This window comes from Aptenodytes forsteri, unplaced genomic scaffold (assembly GCF_000699145.1).
Source record: "Aptenodytes forsteri isolate BGI_AS27 unplaced genomic scaffold, ASM69914v1 Scaffold23, whole genome shotgun sequence".
NCBI classification, from domain to species: domain Eukaryota; kingdom Metazoa; phylum Chordata; class Aves; order Sphenisciformes; family Spheniscidae; genus Aptenodytes; species Aptenodytes forsteri.
Genome location: NW_008796043.1, coordinates 3,061,300 through 3,086,956, shown reverse-complemented (window position 1 = coordinate 3,086,956; position 25,657 = coordinate 3,061,300). Strand labels below are relative to the sequence as shown.

Below are 25,657 nucleotides of genomic sequence, written 5' to 3'. Positions count from 1 at the left end.
GTAGAGCATGGGAAGCTGAAAAGTCCTTGACTGGTGTAAGCACTACCTAGCAACAACTAAAACATCGGTGTATCATCAACATTGTTCTCATCCTAAATCCAAAACACAGCACTGTACCAGCTACTAGGAAGGAAATTAACTCTATCCCTGCCAAAACCAGGAAAACAAGCTACTATACCCCAGCCAAAACCAGTACAACTTCTTTAGAATATACACTCTGTAGTGTAGGCTCTTCTCATTTGCCATCTGCTTGTATAGATTAGGCACAGTGAACCTCTGACCTATGAGTCTTACTGTTAACCGGAGTAACTTAAGACACTGAAGTCTTTGGCTACAAGGCTGGTACCAACCCTTTTACAGGAATAAAGGATTGAGGTAAAGAAAAATATCTGCTGCAATCTGAAGAGCATAAACACTGTTTCTCCAGCACGTAGCACCATTATACTTTTTTACTCCCAACCCCCATTTCAGTGGTGTGAGTTCCTTTCCTAATATTTTTCATGCAACTGGAATAGTTTAGACTAATACCTTGGCAAAAGAGGTTGTCTCAGCCAGAAAAAAATAATAAATCCAGTTATTGAATAGACTGTAGAAAAGTTACACTATGTTAAAATGGGAAATTGGACAAAGATCTCCTTCTGTCTGTCTTAAAGTACTTCACTATGTTATTGGCCAGCTGTCGGTTAGCTAAAGGTGAGCAACTTAGGTAGTTGAAGGAATATGTAACTAAATCAGCATTTGTTGCCAGCTAAGCAAATGGGTTTAAAAGTAAGGAGCTGGATGTCTGCTAAATTATTATAAGAAATAATGTCCCCTAAATTATTATAAGAAATGAACTCCAAAATCCCAAACCATCCAAGGAGAACAATCTGCCCAGAAGTACTACTGACTGAATATACTAGGATGACTATGACAGTGTTTCTCCACTGCAAGTCCCCGAGTTTCTCTCCGTGTAAGTTCTCTGTCTGGACAGAAAAGCTACCAACTGGTTTATCCCTGAGAATGAAATGACAATTTGAATATTGAGGGTATGAATGGAGATAGAGAACCTGATATGTCTTGCAGTGCAACTTTTTCAAATAAGACCTGCGTAGTATGTGTATATTCCGCATTACGATAGTAGCTCTCCTATTTACAGCACTAATTCTGTTTTATATAGAGACAGTCAGTGCACTGGGCTGAAGTGACATCCAATACAAATCTGTCTTTGGCTTTAGCTAAAATCTCACTCCCTTTCCACAGCATAAAAGTTTTTTGTGCCTTTGCAAAGTGTTTCAATTTCTTCCTTTCAGAAGATTTAACTGTTCATACCCCAGTAAAAAATCTGCTCCTGAGACACTTTTTTAATGTGCTCATACCACACAGCCACATGTGGTTTTGCTGTTTTAGATGGGCATGTGTCTGTGAAAAGGTGACTGGCCACTGTGAAACTGAACACCACTTACCATTAAATCCATGAAGCATGTGACGTTCCAGCAATTTTAGGGCAAAACAGCCCATGTTGTTTTGTCCTGCAAAAAGGTCTTCACCCACAGCCAAGACCAGAACTGACACCTGCCTGGCCTGTGACAGGGTATGTGGTCTGCACCCAGCGAAGTAGCTCCTGGTGCTTTACCCTGATGTTCTTACTATGCAGATTCATTGGGAATCAGCTCAAGAGATGAATGCTGCAAGTCTGAAAGGGCACAAAACTTAAAGAAGTACTGCCAACTTTCTCATCCCTGCATTTGTATCTTAGATAGCAGTGAAGTCTATGCACTACATCCTGGTTCACTTTTCCTGTGAACCTCAAGGGTTACTGCTTATCCCCAAGAGGCATTTTTGCCACTGTTCCTTTTGCTTATAGTCTGCATTTCCTCTGATAGCTACTATATTACAATATTATTATTTTACATATGAACATCATAAAGCATTTGGGAATGCACTTGATATGAACAGCAGTGGGAAAAAAGTGATATAGCAGTTCCACCTACATAGCACAGTGCAGACGAATAGGAACAGATCTGTGGAGCAAACCAACTGATGTTGAGGAGCAGTGTCCACACTGCATGTGTTTCAGGGGAATTTATGCTTAGCTATGGCTATTCTGATCCCATGGGCTGTGTGTTCCTGTGTGTTTCACTCTTCAAGGTGAGGGCCAAAAACAGGACAATGAAAAAGAAGATACAATAGAAGAACAAAGAACGTTCACAAGGAAGAAATAGAGATTATGTTGATGACATGTACCTAAGCAAGCTAAAATAAAGATCCACCCCCTGGCTTTTGAACTCCTGCTTCCAGGCGTTCACTGATCATGTTTGTAGTTTGGTGTTCTGTAATAGGCTATTCACTTTGAAGAGTTTAATCTTCCTTATAGTTTAATCTTCCTTTCAAATATGATTTTCTGATGATTGTGTTGGCCCAGTTGCCTCACAGGGCATTGTATTTTAATGTTACTTTCCAAGAGAGTAAACTAAAGAGTCTTACGTCTTTTGGCAAGATTAGCTTTACTGCGTGTCTCATGTGGCAGGAGTCAGCTTTAGTTGCTCAACATCTCTCTTCTTCTATTGCGTTTATGTTTGATCTTGTCCATGACTGAATCATTGTTGCAGGAAATTTTGCAATCATTCTTTGACAATTTTTATTATCATAGTAATTTTGTTGAGAGCCAATTAAATCATGTTAGTAAGACATGTTTGGACAGTAAGAAGAGACTGCCTTGCAGCAGCAGAACAATACTCAGTAACAGTGTCAAATCACATCAAGTAGCAAACCTCACAAAGAGATATATGAATTTCAGCTTGCTTTTTAAAGCAAGTTGCATGACCAAAATAGAGACTAAGAAGCAAGCTGATGTAAATTGGATATTTGTACATCTGCTGATGGATGCATAGGAGGAAGCAATGCTTTTAAATATATTTCTCTCCTCTTCTCTTCTCTCTTCTCCTCTCTTCTCTTCTCTTCGCTTCGCTTCGCTTCAGAAATTTTATTCATTGAGCAATTAGGAATTTTAGCATTTTGAAGGGGTTGCTGGAATACATGTTGTCTCTGCTCATTTCCTCTCATAGCCTTTTTCTTTCCTGTGTTTGTCTGGAAGGGAAAGGAGTATTTGATGCAAATCTCAAAGACAAACAAATCAGAAATACCATTTTGAGAAATGGAAAATGTTCATTTCAGAACACCAGGAGATGAAGATGGTATTCCTTCTGTAAATGTGAAGAATTACTTTCTCGGTGCATTAAAATTGTAACAATTTTTTGTATAAGCTCAAAAATGTAGTTGGTGCAATACTTCAACTTTTTTTTTTTTTTTTAAACTTGGCTTAAAAATTGTTTTGAACGACTCATATTCACACAGCCATTATCTACATTTAAGCTAACTGGTTTTGATATGTGCCTTCTGCCTTGATCTTAACTACTTTTAATATTCTTTTCATTCTTAGTATGATGCTATCAGTTGTCCCAGATTCTGCACCTACTATGTCATCAAAAGTTTTCTGTGCTTCACTAGCAATATGTTCATCAGTTCCTGCACAGCTATAGACTTACTAGTTGATCCAGACAAACAAATCCAGTTTTCCTTGTGCATCTGAGTTTCACAGCCCGGGGTGCATATGACCTTGACTTAAATGATATCAACAAATTTGTCACTTGATGTTTTTATAATATTAAACCTGTCTCCTTTCTGCTTTTATTGCAATGAACCTGTCTTTCCATGTGGGGTGCCACAGATAAATATGGTAGCTGTTGCTGAACGCAACTAGAAAAATATTATATCCCCATGTATCTCTAAATTTAGTGAAATTTGATAAGTCCATGAAGAACCTCATGCAATATTAATTTAGGGATGGCCTCTTACTGCATCAGACAGAAGAGAGGTTTATAGCAGATCCCAGATCTCGCATTCCTTTGACAAGCTGCTGGGTCGTACAATCCCTGCATTGGGCAAGAGTGCCCCAGTCATCGGAGCAGTGTCTACAGTGACATTTTGCTCTAGAGCATTTTGAAGTGAATGTCCCAGTCAGCCCCACTTACTGCAAGCCGGTGCAGTTCTCAGACCAGTTTTGGTACCAGCAAACTGGATTTGTTTAGAAGGAAACTCCATCGAAAGCTCTGCTCTGTGTGTTCATCAAACACACTCATCACCCCTAAAGCAGACGTAAAGCTTCAGCCAGTGAACAGCCCTTTCAATAGCCTCTAGTCACAGGAAGGGGACATTCAGGTCAGGGAACCAGGCTAAATCTTGACTGAGGCCACCTGAAATTGCCCTAACCATCTTCGATGCATAAGCAGAGGCCTTGGCACATAGGGCTTTTACCTACTGACCCAGTGTTGGTGTGCCAGATTGTTTGCTAACGTAAAAGTAGCCTGAGACTCCTACAGCCCCTGCTGGATTAGCCTTTGGGGCTCTGGTCGCCCTTTTGTGGAGTGTGCAGGGAGATTCTGGAAAACTCACCCTGTGCTAGCAATTTCCAGCACTATCTTTCAATGGCCCAGCTGCTGGATTTTAAACGATATTTAAGAAGGGAGTGATTGTTCCCTTGTAACCAAATAAATCTATGCAGACAACAAATCGTTTCCAACTTGGTTTTTACTCCACTCCAGTCTTGTCTTGCAGTAATTAACTTATTCCAAATTTTACTTGTGCAAAAATGTTTCAGTTTACTTTCAGTAAAAGAGAAAACCTTGGTTTCAAAGTTAGGTCTGTTCTCATGATACTTATTGATCAATGTTCTCTCTAACTCACTCTCTCTAAAACAGATTGTATGTAGATGCTTATTAAGGCATAAATGTTGAATGATTTGCCTATTTTTTGTTGCAATGTCCATCGCAGCGTGGGCCATAGAGAGGAAATATATACCCTACATGGGGATGGATGTGCTGACTATTCATCTGTCATTCTAATGATGAAAACAGTCAATTAATACTTCCATTTTTTATCTGAATTTACATGCATCATACTACATTTATACTCTAACATTATACTAATAGCTAAATAATGTTCTGTTCCTGTTCTTTTTGACTGCCATTTGCAGTTTCTGTTTCTACCCTACTCATGTTCCTATCATTAATGAAACCAACTTTCAGTCGTAGCTGTGGTCCTTGTTAACAGTAACAGTGCAGCACTAATAGCTTCATGCACAAATGGCAGGGAAGGGAGTATTCTGTCAGTCAGGTCTGTCAGTCTCTGTACTCACAGATCTTTATGTACATAAACGTGTGTGAAACTGTTAGCCACTGTCTGACACCTTGCTACAAATCTGCAGTCGAAAACGTAAGTGCTGTTTCCAGCATCAGCTGATTACACAGGCTATCTCCTGCTTAAATCAAACTGTGCTTTTCAGCTGCAATAACAACTAATCAAACTGTAGTTTATTTTTTGCAACACCTACCCTGCTTTAATCGATTAAACCGTCTCTTACTGTTCAAGCAGAAGTAACTGCCTTGGAACTGCTTAACTATCCAACAGCTTGCAAGGTTCTTCCTCCCCGTTAAAATCGCATCAAACAGATTCTTCATCCCGTCTACATATTTTCCTCTTCTTTTACATATATATTATCATGTGCATGTATATCTCCCAAAAAAAGATAGAAAGCATTTAAAGGTCTAGAAAATGAGTTCCAAAATTTGTATTTGTCAGAAGGGCGGCACTGCAGTTTACTCCAGCAAACTGTCACAGGAGACGTTAGGGTCAAATGATATTCAGGAGTGAGTTCCAGCCTTTCTGTAACTGTACCAGTTTTCAGAAATTTTATAGTGCTGCATTTCTGGCAGGCATGTATTGCATCGCTGGTTGGACTCTGCTCTTCCCTGCAAACCCATTTCCAGAAATACGATGCAGAGCACAGCAGGCCTGGCACATTCTCCCACGCTTGGCACCTCCTGGGACGCCTGCCCATGGCTCAACAGCAAGGGCTGCCTCGCCAGGGCACAGAGCTGAGAACAGCGTAGAGACCTGCACCCTTGCTACAGGGAAGAATGCAAGAAATGAAGCAGATATTGCTGCCAGAAACTCTCGTTCCTGCTGACAGGTTGTACTTGAGTAAGAGTTTCAGTTGGCCTGTCATCTCACACGCTTCCTATTTGAATGGGTGAATGCTACAAAAGGAGTCCTGAGAGCAGAAGTCACTTTTTTTTAAGTGGGGTACTTAGAAAGAAATGCATATTCTTCCAAAAGCAGTGGCTCAGAGACCGTTCACATTGTGTAGTATATCTTATTGTGACACATGAAAATGCAGTACCGAAAGAGGGTGTCAATGCAAACATCTAACAGAAATCAGAATAGACTTTGGCAAAATGAAATAATATTCGTAAGAACGGTGAGGGAGATAGACTTTCATCAGTCAGTGTTTACACCTGACTTCATTCAAAGATAAGCGAGCCTTACAGTGAACAAAGAGGACACAACTATTTCTAACATTTTCCTGTCACTGTTTTTCTGGTAAGAGTGAACCAGGCTGTCTTTTTCCCTGATAATCATGTTACAGACCAGTGTGATCCATGCTATACTGTCACCAGTACACAAACAAATGAGACACCTATCGTAGGAAACAATCTCATTACCTAAAACATCGCTAGTTAGAGAAAAAGTTTTGGTTTTTTTGTCCTGAATCTATACTGCACACTAGGCCTAATATTTTGTCGAACAATTTTTTTCTCCCATAAAATTTCTGTAAGATAGATAAAAACTAATAAAGCTAACACCACAGAGGTTATGATTGTCTGTAGTGCTACCTCACATAATGGTAATATTTGAATTTTCATTCTGATACTGTTAGTTCCTTCATAACTTTTAAGTGTAAAAGATTGTGTTGTGTAAATGCTTGCTGGCTATTAAAAGCACTGTGACTCTGGAGTTCTAGCTATCATCTGGTTAATTCAAGTTGCAAGGAAACAACTAAAATTTTACTTTCGGTAACATACAGCCATTGATCGTCAGCGAGGGCTCTTTTGTGTTACTACAGAATTCAGCAGTAGCATGAGAAAATCGTGTATCCTTTGATTATTATGTAAAGGCTTCCTGTATTTGCTTTATGTTAGTGTTATATGTTTAACTTCTTCCCTTTAGTTTTGTTACTGATGTAGTGACTGCTTGAGCTGTGTACAAAACAAAACCCAAGTTATAAGGTGATCTTAAACCGTGTGTTAGCGTGGCAAGGAAAAGGTGCCAACTGCTTTTGTGTTCTAGAGCACAGGTGGAGCATAAAACTTCATCATACACTCTTTGATCTGGTCAAATTATAGCCTCCTTAAAGTGGAGGAAAGAGATGGGTCTTTATGAGCCTATTCGATCTATTTAAATATTTATGTGATAAGTCTGTAGTGGTTTGGTTGTAGTTATGGGATGGCTTAATTATAGGTTGATCTGGCAAAGCTACCTGTATTTAAAGAGTTGCACAATGCTTCCTTGTTTGCCCAAGACTACTTTCAGTCAGTCATAATGATTTCAACAAATGAAGATAGTTTGCATTGAAAATCTAAGTTGTTTGGGATCAGGTGGAGGCTGATTTTTTTCTCGACAGCATATTTACCTTTAGCTCAAAAATATAATGCTTTCTTAGAAAGTGAAAAAAATAAAATATAAAACACATGCACCCACACACAACCTACCTGTTCAAAAGTTCTGATGTCTCTAACTTTTTAAATAAAAGCTTGACTATTTCCCAGGAATTACTCTACTGTCAGGTATATGTGTATTGGTATCATGCCTGTCACAGTTGATCACATCATGAGTCTGATTTGCACTTTGCAGGTGTCTGTTGGCTCATATGTAAAGGATGACCTTTGTGAAGTGTGTTTCATCTAAGAACCTTGAGGTCGACCAATGCTTTCCTTTCAGTTGTCACTGTAACCATGGGCCTCGTAGCTGAAATTAGATACACAGGTGAGATTCGTTTGACCAAATAGAGGCCTTTATCTTCAGATTAAATGAATCATGACCCAAAACTCCATTGTTTAAATCTCTGCTAACTATAAATTCACTGCAGGATGATTATCTCATTTGTAGATGTCTACATTTTTAGATGCTTATGCTAAGTTATTTGCTTTTTCCTCACATAGCCTGTACTGCCTCTCCTGGTGTGCAGACAGCCCACTCAGATGTAGATGACACAGGAGCTGAACTGGAAGAAGAGAGGATAAATTGCAACAAAAATGTTTGACATATGAAAAAAAAAAAAAATAGACCTTTTGGGAGGTAAGAGATGATACCAGTATTAACACAGAAACATGTCCTGGGGCCAGGGCTGAGAAGAAAGCAAAGGGGAAGAGAGAACTAGGGTAAGAGAGGGATCTGGAGGCTAGAGCTAAAGAGGACAAGTCCTAACATAGTATGAGGAGGCTGGGCTCAGAGAACAGAACAAATTGCTTTGGGAGTTGCTTGAACATAAACAATGTTGGTTCTCCAGGCTCCTCCAAACCATATGAAGCTAGTACTTTGGGGCTGCAGATTTCTCCAAGGTACTTGCTGATGGAAAGCATTGCATACAGAGTTTTCAATGTGCTCCAGCCAAAACAAGACTTTAGATGTTTGAAAACTGTGCAAAACAATGTATCACTTCTGTAGATCTCTTGCTTAGGTTTGCTGATCATCAGTATAACCTGGGCAACTTTTAATCTAGCAAATGTGATTTTTATACATAACCTTTTTTTTAATGTCACAGATTTATCTGAAGACATTACAGAGGTTTGAATGAATATTCATGTTGTTCCACTTCAAGTGGATATATACTGAAGGGTAATAATCAATGAATATTTGGGTGGAAATCAACAATACTTCATGGGAAAACACACACTGTCCTCTAAGAAAGATAAATCTACTAATGTTGTAAGGCCAAAACAAAAACCATGGCAAACGACGATAGATTTCATGGTAGTCTATTTTCAGTATAAGTAACTCTGTTAGACAAGCCAGTGCCCTTCTCATCTCAGGTACATTTCTGTTCTACTGACACAGCCCTTTTAATCCAAAAATCTTGCCTTAGATGCATTCAGAAGGCACTGAGTGGGATTAAAAGAGCAAGAACAGCACCTTGTGTAACAACCTTCTGATAAAAGAATGCTTTGCCCCCTTACCCTCCCGCTGGGAAAATACTTAAAACCAGGAAAAAAGCAAGATCAATGGAAGTCTTCAAATCCCATTTTCATCATGGTGCTTACATATAGCCTCAACTTGAGGTTGACCGAGGTTGAGGTGACTCAACTCAGTTTCAGGCCTTTTTTCTCTCCCCTCCCGCCAGTTTCTTCCCAGCTCAGTTGCCCCAGAACTTGGCACAGTGGATGTAACAACCCTCCATCTCATGGATATGGCCAGCACACAAATGCTGAGCTCAGCCGTCTGACACCTGCTGCTCGATGATGCAGCATAGAGTGCCAGGGCACATGGACCCCATCCACACTGCCTGTGTGCCCACACTCCTCCTCCCCTTACAGGCTGCAGAGCATTGGGTAACGCAGGGCTGGAAGGAATGGCACACTTTGTATGAGCTATAGCTGAAACACATCAAGTGCCTGAATATCGATGGCAGGTGAATACTGAGGCAGGTTCACTGCCCTCAAAGCTGAGGAGGAACCAGGTGTGCTGTCAAGAGGCCAACTGACCCTGAGCCATGCAGATGCACCAGGAGGAAGCAGCGAGTGACAGCAGTGGGCAACACACCATCTGCCAACCCGACCTGTTGTCTAGAGAAGTTTGCTGCTTGCCAACTGAGAGCTTATGGGTAAGGATTAAAGAGAAGATCAATAAGGGTGACAAGGTAGCGAGTGTCTGCCGTGGGCCCCCTGACCAGGAAGAACAAGTGGATGAGACCTTCTATGGACAGCTAGAAGCAGCCTCCCATTTATGGGCCCTGGTCCTCATGGGGGACTTTAACCATTTCAACCTCAGCCATTCTGTGAATTTACTTATTCCCTTGAAGCCAGATAAACAAAACTGATATTCCACTGGTCCCTTGATCATAGTATCATAGGGATCGTACAGTCCCTACAATACTAATACCCTGCAGCTTTATGACTGCCAAACACGTGAAAGTTTGGGTTATCTGCTGCCATTGTTTTTTCTTAAGAGGTTTTGAAAATAGGCACTGTGGCACTTACATCAGCCACTGCAATTTATCAGTGAGATGACAGAGTAACGCTTTGTACTTTTAAGATCTTGAATTCATCAGGTGTTCTGTGATCATTTTAGAAGCACTAAGGAAGCCCCACGGACAACTGGCCAGCCTGTCCTATAAAACTTCAGCTAGAACTCACCACTGCTCATGCTGCAAGGACAAGTACTATTAGCGTTACAGCAGTATAACATCGCAAAAACACTTCAATTAAAATTTAAAAGTCCATCCCCTTCAGAAATAGGCATGCTTATCTTCATAAACTAGTTCAAGTACAAGAAATGAACAGTTTTTGTAGAAGTTCCTTTTATTTTGCAAAAAATTTATTACTCACTGTTGTACAAAATATACCTAAAACATGATGTTAAGATAATGTTGACACAACTAGATAGTTTGCAAATTATCTAGTTGAAGGGAACAAATCTTCACAATTTTTAAGGTGATTCAAGACAGTAACAACGAGTGAATTATACATTTTGAAATATTTCATTTGTAAGTTTAAACAAATGTTATTTGGCACTTGGTATTTGTAAACCTTAATGCTTTATACAAAGTTCTCATTCACATGGTTAGAAGATACAATGAAAATAATGTTTTACAGTTCATTTTTTAAAGCACCTCAATTACCTTTCCACTCTTGGTTTTACAGAAATAGGTAGTTCAGTTTAGAACTTTAGTTTTTAAAAGAGACAAACAAATAGAAGTGATTCCAAATTTGTGCTTTGTTTAAAAATGGACAAAAAATGCAGGTAACTAATTATCTGTTTGTTGAAATGTAAAAGAAAAAATTAAAATTTTTTAAGATAAATTAGACTAGAAAACATTACTTTGATTTCAATAAGTTATTATTTTAGCTCCAGAGTGGAAAGTTGGCAACCATCTACTTAAAACAGTCAACGCCAATTCAATTCATGAGGAAAGAAAAGGTATTTCCAGAGGTTTCTCTACACCACCCCCCCAAGTAGTTTTCAAAAGAGTGCACTGTTATTTATCCTAGGTCCTTCTGAATTTTAGGATTTTTATATAATTTAAAAATAAAAAACACCAAACATTAAAGGGGGGGGGGGGGACACGGACATTAACATTACCTTAAAAAGTGTATAGCCAATAACTAAAGGTAAAGATGCAAGACACAAAGAAGCAAGGAAATCACTAGGGGACAGATCTTCACCTGGCATAAAGTCAGCATAGCTCCACTGGCATCAGCAGAGCTATCCCAACTGACATCAGCCACAGATCTGCCTATCCACGTACAGCAAAACTCATTTATGCTAGCGATAAAGAAGAGTAGTGTTCAGAAGACTAGTGTTAGCATGCATTTTTTAAATAAAGTAAGTTTGTAACACCTTGGTTCTCATCTAGTATTTTGCTGCTGGTGACCGTCTCTCTTACCACTGGCAGTGTATCTAGTTCAGGATGAATTCATCACCACTTTCAAATGACCGACTAAAATACATTTAACATTGGTCTATGAGGTTATTAACCACTGCTAGTTCTTACCAGAAATATTCTGAAGCCCATTTACAGTGTGAAACAGAAGGTTTTAAAAATACTATTTTATAACTTTGTTAAGTTTTTATACTGTTATGGGTTTTCACTGACCATAATCTGTGTGGAATGAACTGCAACCACTGGAAGTCATCAGCAGCTGTGTACTGAAACTTAGAGCAGCATGACTCTGTTGTTACTAGTAATTCCTTTTACAGATTATTAGCTATAGTAAATCTTAAAAAAGATCTCCCTAAGGCATATGTTTACAGAGCAAATCCTAAAAGCAGAATTATAGCAACAGAAGTAAGTAATTGCACAAATTTCTCTTTCTCATAGGCAGGAAGATGTTCTTTTAAGGCACAGGAGAATTCCCGGAGTGCAGAGGACAGATTACTTAACCAGGAGTGCAAATATTAAAACATATAAAACCCGGGAAGCAGAGGCTGAATTCCAGAAATAGCTTATGGCAGCATTCAGGTCTCGCTACTGTCATCTGCCAAAGGTATTTCAGACTTTTGTGTATATGTGTAAAAGCTTACCTCTACAACCACCACATAATACACTCAAAACAGACAGTTTATCCCAGTGTATTTTGCCTCTCAAATAAAGCTATTTTTAAAACACATTATTAATGTAGTGTACGCTCAATCCATTTGAGCTGTATCTTCTGTCAAGTTCTACTTACAGAAAGACACAGTTTAATGAAGTCTGTAACAGGGCAAGTAAGAAAGGTAGTGGTAGCTACACTGGACAAAACTCTTGGCAATGTTCATTTCTGCAATGATCCTATGTTAAAACTCACAAGAAACTGAGGTACAAACTTACGTCAAGTAAACATGAGATTTGTCTTGCATTCATTTGAAGTACGATAGTTACCCCTATTTCCTGGTTTTTTTTTTAAATCTTTTATTTCCTTTATTAAAAGAAAAATACATACTCGCATACAATGCTGATACCCTATGTGGTGATGCCATAAATCCCTTAGGATAGCAAGTTTGATGGGTGGTAACCCATGAGGAGAAAAATATATTTTTGAATATTATTTTACATATATACAATATATATATTTAATTTTCAATCAAAATATAAAGTTTTCTAATGTATTCATCGGTATTTTTAATGTGAAAAATGAAAAAGTGTTTTGTATCTCAGTTTGTATAAGTTAAAAATTAACAAGGTATTTGATATCCTCAGTAATGGGTTTTTGTTTTATTTCTACAGAATTAAAAGAAAACAAAGAAACAGTGAGTTAAAAAGCTTTCCTTCTCCAAAGCCAAATACAAAAAAATTTTGAAGCTGAATAATTAATTAAAAGGACAACACCAAGTTTTCCAGTTTAAGTAATCACAAAGAATAGGAAATGTAATCTAAGTAGAAACTAGCATTACTATATTAACATAGTCTAAAGAAAAAATATTTTGAACCCCTTATTTTTGATGGAATGTGTCTAGCAGAGATAAAAAAAATGTTGTAAATTTAAAGTAAGAGTTACTTACACTCTCACCAGTCTATATTTATTTTGATAAACCTGTCCCCCCCTCAATTCCAAAATACCTAATATCACAAAAGTATGACAGCCACTTATTTACAGTTTTTTTCAGCACTGTGAAAGGCACATTTATCTTTTTACGCATGTTTCTGCTAATGTCCTAAACTTGGGTTCCAGCTGATCTAAGAAGTCAAGTGCCTCTTCTTCATGCTGATCACTGCAGCAGCCTACAGAGCCAGCCAAGGATCCTTTTCCTTCATAGTTATATGAAAGGAGATAATCTTCAGAATGCTTCTGTTCTTCATCCTGTCTGCATAGGTGCACCTTCTGCATAGGAAGAGAACACACCTTATTATTTTCTTAAATTGTTATCCTAAACATATTGCATAAAAATAATTTCTTTTGATTTACCTTTCATTGATTAATTTTTAATCAGAGTGTGTCCTCTAATGGATTCCTACATACAAAAAATGCACATGATTGGTCTATATCATTAAGACTACAAAATATAAGTATTTAGTAAAGAAATCATTTCTACTAATCATGTATGTAACAATAAAAGAGGAAGAACCTGTTTAAATAACCTGTCAAGCAACTAAAATCCACTCGGAATTAAAAGACTGATTTACACATAACTAGTTAGGCAAGTAGTGAGAGTTTTTGATCTCCAAAGCATGGAGTAACTACATTTCTAATGCTGTACATTGATTCCTGCACCATTGCTAAGGTAAGTATCAAGTTTAAATTAGTACAAAGCAAGCAGTTAGAATAAAAGCAAACAGACGTTCTCAGAAAAACTCACAAAAGCTTGAGTAAAGTAATTATTCTAAATTAGTAAATATTCTAAATGAAAAATAGCATACTGCCTATAATTTAAGCCAAGAAAAGAAAGTCATTTACACTTATGTCTAAAATATGTAAAGGATGACTTTTTGAAAGGGCAATATTCCAAAGGGGATGCAGGGGAGCAAAGGAGAGGAAAAATGAAACAAACCAAAAACAGAAAGCCACCTTTCTAGCACAGATACATGTCTTCCTTGAAAAGTCTGTATATATTGACCAGAACCTACACTCCAAAAAAAAAACCAGTTTCAGAATACTTACTTCACCTAAACGAGGATGTGTGAAATTATGCCATTCTGAGTAGGAGTATCTACACGTATCCATCATAGGCTGTCCTCCTCCTTCTTTAACTGATCCCAGAGTCTGATGTCCGCCTCCCTTGACTGATTCCAAGGTATGCCCTCTTCCTTTTACCATTTCAAATGTTTGTTGATCTCCTGTTTTTATTCCATATCCTCCTTGATCATTTGTATTTTGTAGAGGAATTACATTGTGATCCTAAAAAAGATACAGTAGTGGAGATACCTTTTTTTTTTAAAACTTTTTTTTTTTTTTAATTCAAAAGATGAAACGGCAATCAGGTACTGTCGATACTGAAAATTGAAAAGTCTCCAGCTTTGCACTGCGATATGTTGAGCAAAAAGCTATCCTTAGTACTTAGTGTATAAATATCAATAAGTGGTCTTTGGAAAGGATACTATGACAAGAGGAAAAAAAAAAATAAATCCGCATTTAAATATATGAGATCCAAAACCTGCATCTTTATCCCAATGAAAGCTGTACTATAATCCATACGCTAGTTTCTTAAATTATCATGTAAAAATAATGTTTGGTTTTCAAAGTCAGCAACCTGGAACCCATTAAGCCAGATACACAGTCATATGCATAATTTTAATTCTCCTTCTTCACACATTAAGTCTGTATACTAAGTGAAATATGGAAAAACTAGTATGGAATCACAAATTAAAAACTACATTATCAGTTTATAATGGCACTACATTATGCTTCATAGGCAATGAGAAATTTGACACTTGTCACCATTAGGATTTCCTGGTTTTCAATGTGAAGTAAACTCAACGGTTTTTAAACTAATCTCCTTTTCTTGGGGAGGGCAAAGTCAGGGGGTGGGGGACAGAGGAGAAGGGGAAGAGTCTGAAGAGCTAAGTCCTTGTGTACGAACACAGTCCTGGGCTGGACTATGTTCATGGTAGACTGAATCTTAAATAAATGCCAAAAGCAAGAACATATTTCATGAACATGGACTGTTCAATTATGTTTTTTCCACTGGCTCAAAAATCAACTGTATTTGGGGCCATTTTTCAGAGGAAGGGCAGAAATTGCACCGTTAATTTACAATGACTATCTGCTAAATTTAAAAATCCTTTTCCAAGGAAAAGCAATAATGTTTTGCCATAAACACACATTCAACATAGGCAAAATACTAAATTTCCGTCTAATCTCATTGTTGAAAATTACTGAAGTGATTAAAATGTTCACCTGAAATTTCCAACCAACCAGTTAAAGTCTGGAAGAATTATAAGCAGCCAGGCTAACAACTATAGGATATGTTTAAATATATATGGTACTACCAACTCTGTCTAAACTAAGAATTTTCAAATTCTTGTTAAATAGCAAAGCACATCTAATGATCTCTGTGTCCATTTCTTATTTCCTTTACTAAATCACTTATTTGCAGGTGGTCCTGTTCTCAAACTGAAATGCTATGGATATCTTAATTACATGTTTCTACATTGAAGTAAATAGACAACTTACCATCACTTCTTCTCCTGGAGCTTCCGTATTTGAAATGATTAAATTGTGATTGGCACAGTCATCAGTCACATGCCTGTGCATTACCCCAGAGCCACAGCAGCCACAAATTGTCTTCAGGATTACTACAGAAAGGAAATAAGTGAGGAAGATACTATGAACTTTACCTCGTAATGGCATCTACTTCTGTTTGATAATGAATTTTGTTGTATTAGCCTTTTTAAATGCCTAAGCATCGAGTATGGTTTTAAAAAATAGTTTATTTCCAAAAATGCCCATACTGAAAACTGTACATATATATATTTTTTCAAACAGTATATGGAGTTTTCACTACACAGTTGAACTATTTCATTCTTCTAAAACACATCTTGGTTTCCCCAAAAGAAATGCAAGCATTCTTCATGAAAACACTGTGACTGCAAAATTTAACAGTAATAAAAAATTTAGACCAAATCCAGGTGAAAAATCATGTCTTATGCTTACAACAAGGTTGTATGTAAGAAATTTTTCACGTATGAATACACAGATATCAAATTATATCATAAGGAACTAATATGCAAGCTAAAGGTCCCAATACCAGAAACTTCTGCTTCACAGAAAAGGTCAGCAGAACCCTGGAGGACTTCAAGCACTATGTTACAGAACAATTTTATTTAATTCCTTGTATTCAGCTTATTCCTCCTATAATACTACTTTGTGCTGTCATGGAGACTCAGCCAGAAATGACTTCGTATAAAAGAATCATGAGCAACCAATACCTCTCCTAAACAAAGGACTTAACATTTAATTCAGAGAATGACTCTTTCCTTCTCAAGTTGATAGCTTAAAAATAAAGAAGCCCACGAGGAACAGAACAGTTCTGCCTAACTGCCCACTGAGCAATCTGACCTCTGAACATATATAACTTCTGTGGAAATTGGCCAAGAGCCACTTTCAAGCTCATTTAGCTTCTGCAGCTATCAGCTGTCAGCGAGATCTGCATCAGTCGTTCTGGTGGGTCACCTCCTGATGCTGACAGATGGAAAGAAGGCATCCATGACAGCACTGAGTAGAGGATACACAGGGTAAAACCTAGCCACAATAAAATAATGGGTCTATCTGGGAGGGATGCAGTCAAGGGGTAGTGACAAAAAGCTAGGTGACGTTTCACACAGTCCCCCTACTGAGTGTCCCCACATCTGAAAGTTCCACCTCCAGGCTGTATCATTAATTTGGGTACCTGCTCTGTTTAGATAAAACATAGATCTATCTAACCTTCAGAACATGTGCAGGTCCCAGTGTTCTATCTACCTGAGTAAGAACACCTAGCTGAGACTGAACAGGGGCAAGACAGGTTGATGATTACCAGAAAAAATGGAAAAGAAAGAAGAAAAGAAAGAAAAAAAAAAAAAAAAAAACTCTGAAGTGTTTGTTACTGTAGCATGTCCTCTGGTAATTTTTAAAGATCTTATTAGTCAGACTATGTCTGATTCTGGTAAAAAAATGACCTGGCTTTGCTATTACATATCACTGTCACCACCTCACTGGTTAACAGCAACATTAACCTGCTAAGAATCTGTCAGTCTTTTGGCAACTCCAGTAACACAACATGTATTCAATGGTTTGGTCTGTTGCAGAAGTATCCAACCCGTCCTTCAACACTACACTGGCTCTTCTAAAATCCCATGTCTCAGATACTCCACGTTTTAATCCATGACACAAGGAAGGTCACAAAAAGCTCTAGGAAATTGATTTCAGCATTCCTACGAACAGAAGCGTGCATCCCAAAACCAGGACTAAACTCACAAACGAACTTTGCTATACTCGCCTCAGGACAAGACCTGACGAGCACTACAAATGCCATCCTCTTTCGGTTCAAGCGCTGAATGCAGGTTTTTTGGCCTTGCTAACGTGAACACACAGAACATCTTACATAAAATGTACTTAAAAGAATAAAGAAAAATCCACACACAGTAACTACAGGACAAAAGGCCGCACCTCGAATACTGTGTTCAGTTTTGGGCCCCTCACTACAAGAAGGACATTGAGGTGCTGGAGCGTGTCCAGAGAAGGGCAACGAGGCTGGTGAGGGGTCTGGAGAACAAGTCTTATGAGGAGCGGCTGAGGGAACTGAGGCTGTTTAGCCTGGAGAAGAGGAGGCTGAGGGGAGACCTCATCGCTCTCTACAACTACCTGAAAGGAGGTTGTAGCGAGGTGGGTGTTGGTCTTTTCTCCGAAGTAACAAGTGATAGGACGAGAGGAAATGGCCTCAAGTTGCGGCAGGGGAGGTTTAGATTGGATGTAAGGAAAAATTTCTTTACTGAAAGAGTGGTGAAACATTGGAACAGGCTGCCCAGGGAAGTGGTGGAGTCCCCATCCCTGGAGGTATTTAAAAGACGTGTAGATGAGGCGCTTAGGGACATGGTTTAGTGGGCATGGTGGTGTTGGGTTGACGGTTGGACTCGGTGATCTTAGAGGTCTTTTCCAACCTCAATGATTCTATGATTCTATGATTCTAAGATGAGAGCAAGAATCCTGTGATACCGATACAAATACAGCAGGTACATTAAGTCAGTGACGCGGGTTATACAACTGCCTAAATAAAAAAAGAAATGTTTGAATCAAGTTTGAATAAGGTTCTCTCAGCAAAGTTTAAAATTAAATGTTTTGCACTTTATATTAAAAAACGTGTACTTACACAGCAATAATAGTGATCCTAAGATCATTGCAAGGATGGCCCATACGCCAAGAGTAACATTTCCATTAGAACTGCTACGGGGGCCGGTATCACATTCAGTTGGAGTAACGCAATCGCAGAGGTTAACTTTAACAAGGTTCTCTCCCACCTTTCCTCCGTTATCAATTACACTTACAGGAATTTCATATGTTCCAAATGGAATATCACCCTTTGGTGAAAGATACACAGAATTATCTGTAAAAAAAGACAAAACCAGATCTAGTGTTAACAATACCTGAAACTCTGTTGTCACAAACGCGACCATAATCACAATCTTCCCTTCTGTTACAGCTATACTGCTACCAGATCCGCATTAGCTAGTTTAAGGCTAGCTTAAATGTGTTGACACAAAACTACATCTTGGAAGGATTTATATTTTCAGCACCTTTTAAATGTTAGAACTGAAAAAGCAAACTTTATACAGCCTTCTGACAACATATGATTTGAAAATCTGAAGTCGATTCAGTTCATTATGGTAAATGACACTATTTGGGCTTACTAGTAAAGACCATCAACTGAACTGACATTTATTAAAAGGACTTCTGGTAGTGTGATTGGAATAATTAATCGTAAACTTAATTTATACCTCTTCCACTCTTTAGCTCTATTGCTATATTCAGTGGGAATGGCTATATCCAGTGGGAAGTAAAATCCATTTAGTCTGCTGCGCTGCTTAGTGGCAATGATTAGTGACCACATGTTTTAAAGGGTGAAAGACATCATTTGTAAAAAATATGTACAAGATAGATACTGATGTACATAATGGTTGCTTTACGATGAGGTATACGAAACTACATGTACCATCTAAAATGTTTTTTTTCAATTTGCCTAATATAAACCTTGAAACTCTTAGATGTCTTTGCTCTCAGACTTTGCTTTGTTTTGCCTTTCATCAGTGAATGTTTGTCTGAACACTTCAGAATCAGACCCTTTTCAGGCTAATTCATGACAACATAGTAGCAAATGTATGTGCCGCTCTTGTTGCCATCATCTGGCACCCCCCAGGAAACCACCATCAGCTAGAACTTTTTATATCAGCAAATTTTAGGAAGCAGTGATTCCTTTGGTAATAAATTGTTTATCTACTTCTATCAAAATTATAAAAATTAACACAAATATATTAAGGGAGATGGTAATGTTCTCTTTCACCCAGCTCAGCTTTACCAAAATGTGCTGGCTGACAGCAGTACTAAGAAAAAAAACTGCCAGGCTTATTTTAGTCAGCCTCTAATCAATTTTAGGTAAGGTTTCAATTTTCCGGTTCTCCACCACAATAGCAGCCTAACAAAAGTTGTATTTTTCTTCGGAGTATTAGCCATTTCATTCTTAAATTCCTTATGAATTATGAATGTATACTTCCTTTTCCAGAGGTGTTGATGCAACGCATTACATGTTTTTTTGTTCTCCCACCTCATCTTTTTACATCATAATTTCAGACAGCAGCTGATTGCTGACCCAAGGATGTTGGGACAGATTCTTGTTTATGCTTTAAGAGGCAGAATATAATATCCTTCTCCTTGCCTTTGTGATGCCAACAGTGCCACCTTCTTAACTTCTGCAAACTGTTTCAAACCCAGGACAGTTAAGATACAGAATACTTTAGCTGTTCCCCTTTATTTCTGGCATACTCTTGAGCTCCTGTACAGCAAATGAAACTGAGGATCCGCTAGAGATCATCAAGGCTACCTTGTTAGCCCCACTGACTACACCAATTCCAAACATACATTCATCCAATCTGTTCTTACAGTCCACCCAAGGGAGAGGTAGGAAAGCCTCCTCTGGCAACCTACAGCTAAGTGAGGAGGAGGAAGTCTTCACATACCGTTGTGTCGGGTTATCTTCCACATGGAAGCCAAGCTACGGTCAGTTATGCGATATACAAAGGGTGTGCTGTAAGGAGACTCATCACCATCCTGTGCAGTAAGGCAGATCGGTTTTCTGTCTCTGCACATTATATACTCGGTTTTAGTGATTCGTGGGTAATTCTTGTTCCCAGGCTGGATGACAACCTGAATTGTTCCAGTGCCTGTTTTGCCATCTGTGAGATAAAAATAACTACTTTTAGCACTTACTTCTAAGAGTCACATATTTATTTCTAGTCCAAACTTTCACAATGAAATATCATCAACTGTAATATCCAAGTTTAGAAGTAGGGTGGAAAGCAGCTGCTGATCTAGCCAAAAAGAGAGAGGGACTTCTCACAGCTCTCTCTTTGCTGCTTCTCTTTGCTTGGCTGGTTGTAGAATGGATTAACAGCTCCCAAAGCTCCATATTCTGCCTGTGTAGACAACACATTTTGTTGAGCACGTGTATCTGTGTGGGGACAGATATTGTTCTAACAAGAGGATGAGAGGAGAAAGAGCCCGTAAATCAGAGGTAAAGGACGCTAAGCCAAACTGAGAGTCAAAAGCAAAAAGTGAAGGTCTCCAGCCTTTTTACTTCTGGAAGGAGAAAATAAATTACACTTTCCCTACCCTCATTTCCCCTGGGAACACGAACACTTTCAGAAACAGTGGGCTTCTTTCTGTCCTCTTCCCTCTGAGTCACCATGCGGTAGCAGGATTCAGCAGTGACACATACTATGTCACCAAAGTCTACATGCAAAAAGTGAATGAGCTCTCCCTCCTAATTACATTTTTTCCAATACAGGAATGGTCAATGCTTGTACATGCATTCCAGTGAAATTACATTAAGTCTACTTTTTTAAATTTCCTCTAGAGATACCTGATTGCAGATGCATATATCATGTTTACTTTATATGCAAGGGACGTTCTAAACAATTTAAATTCATATCATTTACATTTAATTTTAATATGCAAGCTTTGGACAGAGTTAGAATTTTTAGCTGTAAAGCAACTTCCAAAGGTCTGCTCTTTACTCCCACTGATGTTTAAGCATGTAAGGGCTCAAACTAAATTCTGCCATTGGATTTATAAAGGCAGTCCATTTTTCCTTTTTCATGTAAGATACATATTTTAGAACTAAAAGTTTGACCTATAAGCCTAACATTTTTCTTTGATAATCCATTTGCTACATTTAGCATTTGGGAAGTGAAAGCTGTATTTAACCTTCTTGGCTAGACGATGTTGAGGCAAAACTATGTCTTTTTCTACAATAAATGCATATACCCAAATTTATCAGAAAGAATAGATGATCACTCACATTAAATCAGAACCAAAACCTGTTTGAGAATCTCAGTGTACAACCCTTCCTTTACAATCAGAGTCATTTGTAAGAGCTCGTCACTTGAGCAACACACAGTGTGAACACTGTTACAGAACCTAGATGACTGAGAATAAGAGCACAATAACATACAGCAATGAATACAGCTATTCTTAGCAGTCCTTTTAAATTAAGGGTTTCCAAAAGCAAGACACCAAGAAGTCAAACAGAGGAGGAAACAGTAAGAGTTGCAAGGTCAACAACTTTTTTCCAAAAGTTCTCTCTCTCTACTTTCTCTGTTGTCAACTTCACGGCTGCCAGGTGCTACCACTTATAAAAAATAGTCAGGAAATAAAAGGAACACAATCCACAAGAAAATCTCTCAATTTAAACTTAACAAAGGATTTTAAATGGGAGCAGACAACTTTTGAAAACATTGAGAATTTGCCCTGATTTCTTAAATGCTTTCCCTGCTGTATAATATTCCCTAAGCATTCGATAGAGCTATCCCAAAGACAAGACAATGGACTACTAGGTGGGCCTCTGGTCTGAACCAGTATAGCTGTCCCCACGCTACATTTGCACATAAACATCTGTTATAGACCACAAAGAATACTGACAACATTTAGTACTCACTTCTGTCTATTGCAAGGACTGTGATATTGCATTGACCTCGTCTCATTTCTTCTACATCTCGGTCCAAGACTTTAATGGTTCTGACTTCACCCGATTTTTCATCTATGCTGATCCAATTACATTGGCCAGGTGGTATCCGGTAGCTGTCAAGAATAATTTGTTTGTTTAAAGATCTCAAATATACATACACAGGTATATGTACATACATACATGTACACACATGGATACAGGTATTCATACACACTCAGGTGTGTGCACACACACACATACACAGCATCAACAACTATTTCCTCCTTCCCGTATCCCACCCATGCTGTACTCCAAATAAACTAGTAGATAACACTGTTTCATACCATATGCCTTCACTATTTCCAGTTTCTGGATCTTCTGCTAGGTACCTCCCAATACTCTTCCCAATCTCCTCGCATTCTTTAACGTCTAGGCGTAAATGACAGGGTTTAAACACCGGCCCCTCATCCACATCCAGGACATGCACTGTAACAGAGCTGGTGCTCTGGGAAAGCTGTTGTGAATGCGGTGCCAGCATGTAGGGTGCCTCGTTGTTGACCGCAATCACGAGGATCCTTTGCTTGGCGCTTTCGTAGTCCAGTCCCTGTAACAAAGGTGGGGTTTGGGTTTTTTTTCCTTCAAGCCAATACAAAACTTGGTATTGTTTTCACTGCCCAATTATTAAATAGATAAAACTGTACCACTTTTATTTACAAAAGAAGTCAGCTATCCTTCTGGAACATCCAGCTTGAAACACAGTAAAGGGACATGATTTAACAAAAAAAAAAAATGTTAAAAGTTCTAAGTTAGTCAAAGAAAAGAACCTGAGGAACTACCCCTAATAAGGTACGCAGCACCACTGTAAAATTTTAGATGAATACTCTGATAGTCAATTACTACTAGAACTGAGATAAGAATTAAATGTGGTGGGGGATTTTCTCCTTCTGTATCTAGTTGGCCATTATTTTAGGTTACGTGTATTTCCTTTCCAGCACAAGTCAATCACACTTCTTGCTAGCACCTACATTTATCTCCTAGTAAGACTTCACCCATTGCAAATACGTCTGAACTTGCGGGGTTGACCAGTAAGTATCTACCATTTATTCTTCAGACAACTTCTCCAAGGTCATCGTATGCCTTTAATAGAGCTATTTATATCCTAGAGTCATAATACTCTGTAGTCCCCTACAGCATTACACTAAATATAAGAAATTTCAGCTGGGTTCATATACCAGGGACACAGCTTTAGAAAAAGCTCTAATGATTACCAGCAACAAAAAACATAATAAAGAAATAAAAAAAAAATTAACTGGCATCTCTACCCTACGATTTACATCTTCAAATTTTAATATTAATCTTCTCTGTTCCTTAGAAGTTACCTGCTATTGCAGTTTTAACAGATAATGAAAAAGAGGCATGAAAAGGCAAAGGGACATGCTGGAGTACAGGTACAGTGGTCCTTTCACCTCACATCTGTAAAGTACCGGGTATAATAAGTAACTAAACTACACATAGTCTTATGTGTATGCAGACTCCCTCACACCCCAGAAAAGCAAACCTGAAGTCACTACCCTGCAAAACAAAACCTGGAGAGTTTTATGCTGAGTTAGTAAGTTTAATCAACTCCCAGAGAGAACAAGACTGGAGGAGGTGCTCATCTCTCCCCTCCTTTGCCACGCTTCATTTCTGTTAAAAACCCAGCTATGAAGCATTCTGCAGTTACATCCTTAAGTCTAAACAACTCCAACTGTGGAACCAGGCAAAAGCACCAAACTCTTCTGGAATGACAAACCAAAGGGAATTCCTTGAAGTCTGCGCACACAAAACTGAGGAGTAGTCTGGAAGATGAGTTTTACAGGTTATGTACCACACACAAGCCTCATCTGCAGTGCATTATGCAATCTGCTCTAGAAGACAGTTCAGGTCAGGAAGAAAGCGTGATTTGTCTGATAGTTACAGATATTCTTTGAATGAGTTCTAGAGTACTGGTTTTAAAAGCAACACCTGAAGACACACAAATTTTCCTCTAGCAGTTCCATTTTTACTTACCTTAACAACACACAGTATTCCTTCATTTGTGTTTTTGTCTGTTGTAATTTCAAAGGACCGATCATCGTTTCCTCTTATAATTTCATACACTGCTCCTGAGCCAGGCGAACCAGGTTCATCAAGATCAACAACAGAGACTCTCAGTATTTCTACATTCACTCTGTTTTCCTCCACTCGCGTTTCATACTTGGAGTATCAAAAAAAAAAAACAAACCCAACCAATTTAAATCAGAGAATATTGTTCCACGATGCAGGACTAAAGAACACTGTATTTAAATAAGACTACTTAAACCCAAGGGGTCAATTTACCAAGCTGCTGTAATGATTTATTTTGTTTTCCTGCATTAGCCTATTTCCCCCACTCCTCCCTTACACCCTAAGTGTCACAGTAAACCTTTTCTGCCAGCACAGTTGAAATCTCAGCTCCTTCATACACTCAAACTATCACTGACATAATTAAGTCTGGAATTCTCCTTCCAGGAAAGGTAAATTAGCACAGTTCCCCTCAGTTACATCAGCTATAGATGCTAATTTGAGTACAACATGATCAAGCTGAGCATTAGAAAAGGCATTGGGGTAAATTAAAAAATACATATATAAACAAACCACAAGAACTTGAAGAAAAGCCAAGAAGGGTAAAATACATCTCTCCTTGGATGGCAAAAGATGAAAGGATTTTTCTTATTTTTTTATCTTTTTAAAGAGCTGTGTTATTCTGTACAAGTTCAAGAAGCACAGATAAGAGTGATTCTGAATTAATATTACTGATGATATTCTACAGCAGTGAGTGGAAAGGAGAAGGTACGTGTATTCCTCATGGATAATTAATTATTCTTCATAAATTTCATATTACAAAATCTCCTGAGGTATTTCAGCTGTATACACAGTTATTGAGACATACTGTCTGTCCTGAATAATTCAGATGGTTGCGATAAGCAAAGACTTAAGGCTGAATTATAGCTATTGGTGAACAAGAAGTGGTTTAAATAATACTTCTGTAGAAGGAAAAAAAAGTTGGAAAAGCATAGAAAATCTTGGTGAAAATCCTTGCATCTACTTCACTGACAGTAACATTTTCATTTGCAACTGTTCATTGCAATGTTAAACCCTGTAACCCGGTCCAAAGGGACCAGGGGTGGAGATTGTAATGGAAATACCTTTAAATTGTTGTAACCCGGGATTTGAGTTGCATGTCATGGGAATTACTATAGCAGGAACCACCTGAACCAATGGAGGACAAGCCTTACAAGAAGCAGTGCAAGCGCAGCAGTGACCCGACCTGAGCTGGCTCTGGTGCCCAGTAACTCCACGCAACACACCACCTCTCCTGTCCTGAGTGACCACCAGAACAGATGGAGCCCGAAGTCATGGACTAAATGAACTCAATGGACATTTGTGGACATTT

At 38.4% G+C, this 25,657-nt stretch overlaps 1 protein-coding gene across 1 annotated transcript in view; it reads right to left on the bottom strand.

Annotated features, from left to right (window-relative positions):
* Positions 1-13,196: 13,196 nt before the first annotated feature.
* Positions 13,197-25,657, bottom strand: part of DSC1 (desmocollin 1) — a gene marked incomplete at its 5' end in the record, with an annotated part of 29,708 nt that continues 17,247 nt past the window's right edge. Inside the window, 8 exons of the mRNA XM_009285628.1 lie at positions 13,197-13,394; positions 14,172-14,408; positions 15,684-15,805; positions 18,358-18,591; positions 20,219-20,434; positions 22,195-22,337; positions 22,548-22,807; positions 24,253-24,438. Coding sequence (XP_009283903.1) covers positions 13,197-13,394; positions 14,172-14,408; positions 15,684-15,805; positions 18,358-18,591; positions 20,219-20,434; positions 22,195-22,337; positions 22,548-22,807; positions 24,253-24,438 — 1,596 coding nt within the window. The remainder of the gene's footprint in view (positions 13,395-14,171; positions 14,409-15,683; positions 15,806-18,357; positions 18,592-20,218; positions 20,435-22,194; positions 22,338-22,547; positions 22,808-24,252; positions 24,439-25,657) is intronic.